This window comes from Arachis ipaensis, chromosome B04 (genome assembly GCF_000816755.2).
Source record: "Arachis ipaensis cultivar K30076 chromosome B04, Araip1.1, whole genome shotgun sequence".
Taxonomy (NCBI): domain Eukaryota; kingdom Viridiplantae; phylum Streptophyta; class Magnoliopsida; order Fabales; family Fabaceae; genus Arachis; species Arachis ipaensis.
The window spans coordinates 113597684-113608516 of NC_029788.2; the positions used below are offsets into that span (position 1 = coordinate 113597684).

Genomic DNA, 10833 nt, shown 5'->3' on the forward strand with positions numbered 1-10833 from the left:
AAGGATTCTGCACGCAAAACAGAGAAAAAGAGCTCATTGGCAAGAAAACGCCAGTAAGAGTCTGTTTTGGGCGTTCAACACCCAAAAGAAGCATCCACTCGGTGTTGAACGCCAGTAAGGATAGCCATCTGGGCGTTAAACGCCAGATTTACAGCGTCCTGGGCGTTCAAAAAAACGCCCAGTGACAAAGGAGTTCCTGGCGTTCAACGCCAGAAAGAAGCAACAGCTGGGCGTTGAACGCCCAGGAGAGGCATCATTTGGGCGTTGAACGCCCAAAACATGCAGCGTTTGGGCGTTCAAACGCCAGGATGGTGGGGAGGAGGTAAATTCGTTTTTTCTTCATATTTTTCATTTTAATCCTAATTTTCATGTTTCAATTCATGATTTCTTGCATAAACATGTTACAAACTCTGATTTCTAAAATCCCTAATTTCTAAACACCCTTCTTTAAAAATATTAAATGTATCTTAATCCATAAGCACAAATCCTTTTTTTTCAATCCAATTCAACTTTTTTTCAAAATTTTCAAAACAAATCTATCTCTTTTCATTCAAAAATCTTTTCAACTAATCAATATCCTTTTCAAATCTCCATATTATCTTTTTCAAAAATCCAATTTTATCTTTTTCAAATATCTTTCATATCTTTTTAATTTTAAACTATATCTTTTCTTATCATACTTATTTTTTAAAATCATATCTTCTATCTTATCTTTCTCCCTATTTTCGAAAACCCCCCTCCCTTTTAAAAACCCATTCGGCCTCCTTCATCTCATCCACCATCCTACACTAGCTCTCCTTGTATCCCTCTCCTTTCTTTTCTTTTGCTTGAGGACAAGCAAACCTCTAAGTTTGGTGTGTTTATCCGTGATCACTAAACCATACCCACTAAGATCATGGCTCCTAAAGGAAAACAACCCACTCCAAGAGGCAAGAAAGAGAGTGTTCCAAAACCACTTTGGAATCAAGGAAAGTTCTTAACTAAAGAACATTCAGACCATTATTACAAAATAATGGGTCTAAGATCAGTGATCCCGGAAGTTAGATTCGATCTGAAAGAAGACGAATATCCGGAGATCCATGAGCAACTCCGAATCAGGAACTGGGAGATCCTAGCCAATTCTGAAACGAAAGTGGGAAGAAATATGGTCCAGGAGTTCTATGCTAATATGTGGCATACAGACAGGCAAAGGCTATCTGGATCTACTATCTATGACTATCGGACCTTGGTCAGAGGAAAGATTGTTCATACCCACCCTGACAAGATCAGGGAGATCTTAAAGCTACCTCAGCTGAAAGATGATCCAGACTACTTCAATAGGAGAATGATGAGAACAAACAAGGGCATGAATAAGATTCTAGAGGATATATGTATCCCTAGAGCCAAGTGGACCACCAGCACGAAGGGTGTCCCAAATCAACTCAAAAGAGAAGATCTCAAACCAGTCGCCAGAGGATGGCTGGACTTCATTGGGCATTCTCTGCTGCCTACTAGCAACCGTTCTGAAGTCACTATTAGAAGAGTAGTGATGATCCATTGCGTCATGATGGGAAAAGAAGTGGAAGTTTATCAACTGATTTCAACTGAATTTTACAAAATTGCAAACAAAAATTCTAAAGATGCCAGGTTGGCTTATCCAAGCGTGATTTTTATGCTCTGCAAGGACGCTGGAGTAAGGATGGGAATAACTGAGTATATCTCAGTTGAGAAACCAATCACCAAAGCATTAATGGAAAAACAACAAGCACATGATGACCCCATCAAAAAGAGAACACAAGAAATTCTCCCAGAAATCCCTCAATCTGAATACTGGGAGTATCTTGAAACATCTATTACCAAGATGCAAGAAGCTATGGAACAAATACAGAAAGAACAGAAGGAACAAAGTAGCATTCTTTGCTATTTACTTAAAGAACAGGAGGAGCAAGGGCGTGATTTAAGGGAATTGAAGCGCCAGAAATTATCTCTTGAAGGACCAAGCACCCCGCAGATTAGAGGAACATCCACTTTCCAGAACAAAGGTTGTTAAATTCTAATCTTAGCCTTAACTCTGTGATAACTGTTTTTATTTTAGTTTTACCTTAGGAGTCATATAGTAGTAATTAGTATCTATATTTTTGATTTTATCCCCAATTAAGCTATAATTTAATTTTTATCATCATCATTAAACATGAATAAAATAGAAGAATTTCTTTAGAATAAGAGGCAATATTTTTCGAGTTTTTAATAAGATAAATTCTAATTATTTACATGTGGTGGCAATGCTTTCTGTCTTCTGAATGAATGCTTGAACAGTGCACATGTCTTTTGAATTTGATGTTTAAGACTGTTAAATATGTTGGCTCTTGAAAGAATGATGAACATGAGACATGTTATTGATAATATGAAAAATCATAAAAATGATTCTTGAAGCAAGAAAAAGCAGTGAATACAAAAGCTTGCAGAAAAAAAAATAGAGAAAGAGAAAGAAAAAGCAAGCAGAAAAAGCCAAAGCTCTTAAAACCAAAAGGCAAGAGCAAAAAGCCAATAGCCCTTAAAACCAAAAGGCAAGGGTAATAAAAAGGACCCCAAGGCTTTGAGCATCAGTGGATAGGAGGGCCTAAAGGAATAAAATCCTGGCCTAAGCGGCTAACCCAAGCTGTCCCTAACCATGTGCTTGTGGCGTGAAGGTGTCAAGTGAAAACTTGAGACTGAGCAGTTAAAGTCAAGGTCCAAATCAAAAAAAGAAGAGTGTGCTTAAGAACCCTGGACACCTCTAATTGGGGACTTTAGCAAAGCTGAGTCACAATCTGAAAAGGTTCACCCAATTATGTGTCTGTGGCATTTATGTATCCGGTGGTAATACTGGAAAACAAAGTGCTTAGGGCCATGGCCAAGACTCATAAAGTAGCTGTGTTCAAGAATCAACATACTAAACTAGGAGAATCAATATCACTATCTGAATTCTGAGTTCCTATAGATGTCAATCACTCTGAGCTTCAATGGATAAAGTGAGATGCCAAAACTGTTCAGAAGCAAAAAGCTACTAGCCCCGCTCATCTAATTAGAATCTGAGCTTCACTCAAAAACTCTGAGATATTATTGCTTCTTAAATTATTTTTATTCTATTTTATTTATCTAGTTGCTTGAGGACAAGCAACAGTTTAAGTTTGGTGTTGTGATGAGTGGATATTTTATACGCTTTTTTGGGTTAATTTCATATAGTTTTTAGTATGTTTTAGTTAGTTTTTAGTTTATTTTCATTAGTTTCTAGGCAAAATTCATATTTCTGGACTTTACTATGAGTTTGTGTGTTTTTCTGTAATTTCAGGTATTTTCTGGCTGAAATTGAGGGAGCTGAGCAGAAATCTAATTCAGGCTGAAAAAGGACTGCTGATGTTGTTGGATTCTGACCTCCCTGCACTCAAAGTGGATTTTCTGGAGCTACAGAACTCCAAATGGCGCGCTTTCAATTGCGTTGAAAAGTAGACATCCAGGGCTTTCCAGTAATATATAATAGTCCATACTTTGCTCAAGGATAGAGGACGTAAACTGGCATTCAACGCCAGTTCCATGCTGCAGTCTGGCGTCTAGCGCCAGAAACAAGTTACAAAGTGGAGTTCAACGCCAGAAAAGGATCCAAAGCTGGCGTTGAACGCCCAAAACAGCCCTAATTCTCCATTATTGCATACCAAGTATTTATTTTATGTTCCCTTGTTCATTTGCAAGTCAACTGATAATTATAATTGGCCTCCTAACTAAGATTTACAAGATAACCAGAGATTGCTTCAAACCAACAATCTCCGTAGGATTCGACCCTTACTCACGTAAGGTATTACTTGGACGACCCAGTGCACTTGCTGGTTAGTGGTACGAATTGTGAAAAGTGTGATTCATAATTCGTGCACCAATGGACCTACAAGTTGGGCCATCCAAATGCTTTGAAAATTGAAAAGCTAAGGAGGAGGAACTTGGTCACTGGAAGTCAAGTTAGAAACGTTTTTAGGCTGCATAATGAAGGTCGGGAGAGTTTTAGGCTGCATAGTGGAAATCGGGAGAGTTCTAGAAGGAATATGTTCATCAATAATCCGAGTCGAAAAACCCTGAGAAGCTCCCTCAGCCCGAGTTTCCGAGGTCTTCGGGTCAGGCAAAGGACTATCCTCCTCCTCCTTAGGCGCAGGGACTATCTTCCCTTCCACCACCACATTATCAGGACTAATAAGGGAGAGGTCTGCCTCGAAAAACACAACTCAGAATTGGGCCTTCAAATTTTTCACCAATTCATCCGTTCCCATAGTTATGGTTTCCTTCAGCTCGGCATATTTCTCCCTGGATTTAGTGATCTCATCCACCGAATCCAGCTTCTCTCCAAAACCCTTGATATAACTCTCCTCAACCTTCTTTTTTAAGCCATCCGCCATAGCCAGGGTAGCCTCAAATTGTTTCGCTCTCGTCCGTGCTTTGCCAAGGTCGGAAATAAGAGACTCCTTTTCACCCTCTCACTCCTTTTTTTGATTCCCTTAAGGATGCCATTTCAGCTTGTAGATCAGTCAAAGTGCACTGAGTGGCATCAAGGGGGTCTTTCCAGTTCTCTCAACAAATCTATACAAACCTCAGCCGTCTGAATTCCACTTCGGGCAAGTACCTGAAGATGGCTCTTTATGAAAACATCATCCCTACTGAAAACATTGTGGGGAAGGACTCCAAGCAATAGCATTAAAGCCCTACACATAAATACCCCCGATTTCGAAGTCTTACGCATTTTAGGGTTTGACTTGAGATTGGAAGGTAGATGAAGAGTTGTTTGTTTTACTGAGCTAGAGGGAGGAGGAGTTGGTTGAGGAGTCGGATCAGCAATTTTTTTTACCAAGGCAAAAGCTTCCGAGTCCAACTTAGAAGGAGAGGAGAGGTCATCCAATTTACCTGCCTCTTTCAGTTGTATGCTTCGTGCAACAATATTCTTCTTGGCAGTCTGAAGTGTTTTCATAGTAGCCGACTTAGGAGCCATTTTTTCTGCACGACATCAAAGTCAGGATACATTAGTCACTAATAACTTTTGACAAATCCATATCTATAAAAAGAAAAGAAGACTACTTAACTCAGATTGAAGTTGGCTTGGATTTCCTAAATATCTCTTGGTATCTAGATAAGGAGCTTGACCCCAGTACTCTTGGAACAATCCAACTACACTCTTCTCAACCTCATCTAAATCATCCAAGTTATACTTAACTATCACAGGATGTTCTTCCCAATACAAAGGAAAAAGGGGCCCGTCCCTATCACATAGAAAGAAAGGTCGGACACCCTCCACAACAGCACAGATCTTAAAGAAGTAATTTTTATAGCCATGGAAAGAATGATCAAAAATGGCAAAAAGCTTCCTACCTGGATAGCTCAGAAAGAGATCCATCCCTATTTCTTAAAGTTGAAAGACTTGGTGAGGACAAAAAAATAAAAGAACTTTAAGAGAAGGAAAGACACCAAGCTCTCGACAAAGGAGCTGGTATATTTTCAAGAAACTCTAAGAATTATGATGAAGTTGAGAGGGAGCAACATTATAGAATTTAAGGATCTCAGATTCAAAATCAGAAAGGGAAGGGTAACTCCTAATCTTGTGAAGAAGCAATCATACACATAGATGAAATAGCGATCTAACTTGTCAAGTCGGGAAAAACAGACCCTCTCTTCAGTGTTAGCGACCACAATTTCGTAGTTCCTTTCATCCTTTCAACTTAGACATAACATATGATACCTACGAAAGGTTTCATCATACTCATTATCAATAATGGGGATAAAAGTAAGTACATATATATCTACTCAAGTCAGGTCGGACGAGACTTAGAAGACATGTTGTGAATTACTGATCGAGACATAAAAACTATACCTACAATACAATAAAAGAAAAAATTATCACTACAAGTCGGCAAACCAGGTAGAACAACATAAAAAGTCTAAAGAGGTTGGGTTGTCTTCAATAATACAAAGGAACATTACGGTTCCTACAACCTCCCGAATACTAAGAAAAAGCATTTCCAAATATGGAAAAAGTTCCATATTTAATAGATAAAAAAGACGTCATTTAGGGTCAACATGGAGTATAATCCCACGTCCACATTTACAACAACAACAACAAATTAAAAGTTCCATAAATCCAAGTTCAAGAAAAGAAGCAAACTTTCAAAATTCAAAGCTTGATTTCAAATATGACATAGGAATCCCAAAACAAATCAAACATGAAGTAACGGCATCACTCAGAACATAAACATAGAGACAAGGGGCAAAGATGTTAACCTTGAAGAAATGCGTAGAAGGGTACTTGAACAGAAAATATACGGACAATCAAAAAACCTCCAACGACTAAAGAAAATTTCCAAGCAGGAAGTTCAATCTTAAAGTGTAAAGAAGTTACGGAGAATCTAAGAGAGAAAACGAAGAACGCAAATGTTTCAGAAAGAAACGAAAAAGAAAAGAGTTTGAGTATTTATAAGATGCTAGGGGAAAAAAGTAATTTCACAAACCCTTCATTTATGGCATGTGGTTACCAAGGTTACCATAGAGGAACGTGTGCAAGATGTGAAAAGACGTAACTTCTCAAATTTTGAACACGTCGAGTACCCCCATGTGACCCAGAAAGACGAGTTGTTCGGCCTAATTTATTAATCCACGAGAAATCAGTCTGATCTACTAATACTTAAGTTCGACCTGGTAAAGCTCAGACTCGGACTTAAGTAGGGGCACTGTTCATACCCTGACTCACAAAATAACCAGACCCAAACAGAATAAGGCCCAATTAAGAGAACGTGTCTCCCCCACGCCTGCCCGACTTCACATAGGTCGGGCGCAACGACAACCAACCCAGCCTTACTTATCTGAATGAGTAATTAACTCTTAAGATATCTCCCATTTATCTAAAAGGAAGATCTCAACAACTTTTTTAGAAAAAAAGAACCGTTATTCACCATTAAAGGTGGAATTACATTAAAAGGTAGTTATCTATTTTACTCTACACTCTCAGGTATATTGAGGACCCAATCTACTAAAATCCTGGCTATAGTCTTTTGCTAACTTAAGCATCGGAATCTCTTGCAAGTACCACCCATCACCTCTTCATGAGGAACTCGAACGGCAGCACCTTGACACCAGCATAAGTCGGACGCTTTCTTAAAAGGAGTCTGAACCTCACGTTCAGGCCTAAATCATTATTTCAGGTAACCCTCGGAACAAATCATTTATTTTTTAAATAAACTAACTCATGGCACATCTCCTGCCCAATGAAAAAAAAAATGATTTTATGTGTTGTGTCCAAAAATAATGTAGAAGAAGATTATTTTATTTCGGCGAGCCCAAGCCCTTATCTAGGATTTAATAATAAAAGATTTAAATAATATAGACTATTACATTCAAGTACAGTACAGTTGATGGAAAAAAAAAACGTAAACTACTGAAATGGTATTTACAAATTTATACAACTAATAAAAATATTCTAAAAAAAATTTAACACATGANTAAGGCATTTTTATTATTATTTGATGATTTTTATGATAAGTTAAAATATTTGCAATTTTATATGTGAAGTTTTTTTTTAATGACCGAAATTTAAAAAATGACTAGAATTTTTGTGAATGTACTTTCAATTGATAAATTTTTTTTGAAAATTTCTTCGTCAATAGTAGTTAAATGGTAAAGGACCTTATCGAAAATAATGTCGTAAGATGAAAAATTAATTGTGTTACAAAAATTTTTCTTAAAAAAAAATAGCATTACACAAAAAAATAAGATAATAAAAAAAAGGTAATATTGATAATGTTGATAGTGGTATAAAAGATAATGATAATATAATAAAATAATATTGCATAATAAAAATAATAGAGGTATGAGTTATAACAAAAAGAAATAAAAATATAGTAGTAATACTAATATAGTAACTAGTTTTATTGCAGTAAAGAATTTAGGGATTATTTAAAACTTTCATTAAATAAAAAAAACCTACAATTATCTCAGAATAAGAGTATTAAGGAGACTATTTTGATAAATACACTAAAAATATCTTTTTTTAAAGACATTTATATGTATTATGATATTATTGGATATCTTTATTAAACTGGTTAATAATTTATTTTTTAATAAATCAGAATAAAATTGGTTTATTATAGCAACAATAATAAACCCAATTGTCCGCATTATAATTATTAAACCTGATTTGATCCGATCGATTTACACAATCTAAATCGAATCATGTTTAAATTTTTTGATAAAAAGACAAATATATCTTTGATTTTTCTTTAAAAAAAAAAAACAAAAAAAGCCATAATCTAGTAGGTTATGTAAATTGGTCGGTTCAATCGGATCTGATAACAATTGAATTTATTATTATTGTTATAAAAAAATCGATTTTATTCTAATTTGTTAAGAAATTTAAAACTAACCGATTCATTAATACGCCCAATAATAATATGACACATAAATATCTTTATAAGAAGATTTATTATGCGTCTTTATAAGAAGATCCTCCTAGGGGTGTTCGCGGTGCGGTTTGGATCGGTTTTGAGTAAAAAACTCATCCGATCCGAACACTAATTTTACTTGCGGTGCGGTTTGGATTGGATGCTATTTTTAAAAAAATCCGATCCGATCAGATCCAATTTCAAGCGGTTTGGATTAGATTTGATTTGCGGTTTTATAAATTAAAAAAATTAAATATATATAGCAAGTCTCAACATCAAATTTTAAATAATCAACATTGACATAATAAATCTTAACAATATCTTAAAAAGCCAACAATAACATAACAATAGAAATAAAATTATAAATTAGTTAAAATAAATAAATAAATAACATTTTGAACATAAAATATTTATTAAATAATAATAATACATAAATAATATAAAAATGTATAAAAAAAAATTGAACATGTTATAAGTATAATTATAAATATAATAATAAAATAATAATATTATAATACATTGTGCGGTTTGAATTGGATTGGATCGGTTATGAAAATTAGATCTAAAATTCAATCCGATCCAGCTGTTTGCAAAAAATAGAATCCAATCAAATTCGAATTAGTACGGTTTTAATCAATTTTCAATTTAGATTGAATTAGACGAACGATTTAATTTGGATGGATTTGGATTTGAACACATCCTCCTAATATTAATACCGATTTTTTTTTGGAAGTGACGTTATCTTTCAAGAAAAATACAAAGAGTCCCATTGAGTACAGTCTTTACTCTAAATATTTCTTTCTTTCGTGAATATAACATCGCAAACAATCTTTTCATCTCTTTTCTCTCATTTGTTAGAAAATTACTTTCAGACAAACTTCAATGACCATAATGAAAAAAAAAATTGGAAAGAGAAGTGAGGCAAAGCTTGATCTTTGTATGCCAGATGAAAGAAAATTAATATTATTGTATCAGAACCAAACTTATGCATGGCATCACTGCTCACATGTTTAAAGTAAACCTCTTTTTTTCGTTACCTAATTTCTAAATAAAAAAATAAAATCATAACATTCAAACATACGAACCATTTAATATTTAGAAAATACTCACGTGACATTTTCATATAAAAATGACATTGTTAACTTTTAGATGACTAATTAAATATATTTTATCAAATATATAAATTCATTTAATGGTCTATAATGCTATTTTCACGTGAAGATGTCATCATGGAAGTATCCACCTTAATATTTTTCTTGTTTATAAATTAAAATAAAACATTTCTACACTACTGATCTTGCCATCAGAAAATAAAGGTGTTGCCAAAAATTTTCAAAAACTCAAAAATGAAAGTCTAGCAAGAGAGATATAAGTATCCAAGATCGATTAAGAAAATATTAACTAATAACTAAATACATGTAAAAAACTCTGCTAATAGTATAGTATAAGAAGCTACAAATCCTGCTTCAATTGTTCTTGATGATGAATCATATCTTGGTCTTACAAACTTGGTTCTTAATCTTGAAATCAGGAACACCAATAATAAACTGGCAACTGGACTTAGCAACAATATGCTTCTTGATAAACCCAAGAAAAGTAACTCTACCAGGAATCTGAGTGAAGGTCTTCATGGTAATTTCACCTCCCATCAAGTCCCCAAGAAAACCCGTGATGTTACTTGCAACTTTATCAGCCTCTAACGTGAGTCTACACGGAAGAATTTCGGATCCCATTGAAGGAATCAAACCAGAGAAGATTTCAGTTTCTCCAACCTCGATTCCTTTGTAGAAAAGAACGCTCTTACCCTCACCGTGCTTGAAGCTAGCGTGGTTCTTGTTTTCGACGCGAATCTTGAGGTCAAGAGTGATGTTGAGTTGGATGTTAATGGCGGGGAATGTGAGTTTTGGTGAGATTCCTTGCAAAGTTGCAGATACAATCTCTGTTTTTGGATCTTTGGTCTTCAACAACGTGAGGGCGAGGATCACGAATATGATAGCCAACAGAATGAAGAAGGAGATGATGACTACCATGGCGATGGCGCAGTTTCTTCTCTTTTTCATCTTTTTCTGTGAAACCACCGCAACTTGTTGATGCTCTTCGTCGTGGTTGTGGTTGCTCTCCGTCATGGCCTTGTGTTTTGACGATAATTCTAACTCAGACATTGTTAAGTTTGTGATGAAAATGGAAGCTTTGGAAGGTTTGGGGTTTAGAGCAATAATAACGGAAATGGCAACTATATCGGTAATAATGTGTGATATCTCAACTCTATCAAGGGTAGTTGTTAGGTGCAAGGGATTAAATGCTTTATTTATTTATTTTTTTTAGATAGGGAGACTCAACCTGTGATCTCTAAATGAGTATGGAGAGATTATACCACCGTTTGAATTATAGTTCATTGGCAGCCAAACAA

At 35.2% G+C, this 10833-nt stretch overlaps 1 protein-coding gene across 1 annotated transcript; it reads right to left on the reverse strand.

The window, feature by feature from the left end:
• On the reverse strand, positions 9686-10702 carry LOC107638001. The gene has a single exon (XM_016341206.2). It carries the CDS (start codon positions 10583-10585, stop codon positions 9911-9913), a length of 675 nt encoding a protein of 224 aa, XP_016196692.1. The 5' UTR covers positions 10586-10702; the 3' UTR covers positions 9686-9910.

Excerpts from the sequence above, each read along its gene's own strand:
- LOC107638001 (XM_016341206.2), bottom strand. The coding sequence starts at position 10,585 with ATGTCTGAGTTAGAATTATCGTCAAAACACAAGGCCATGACGGAGAGC.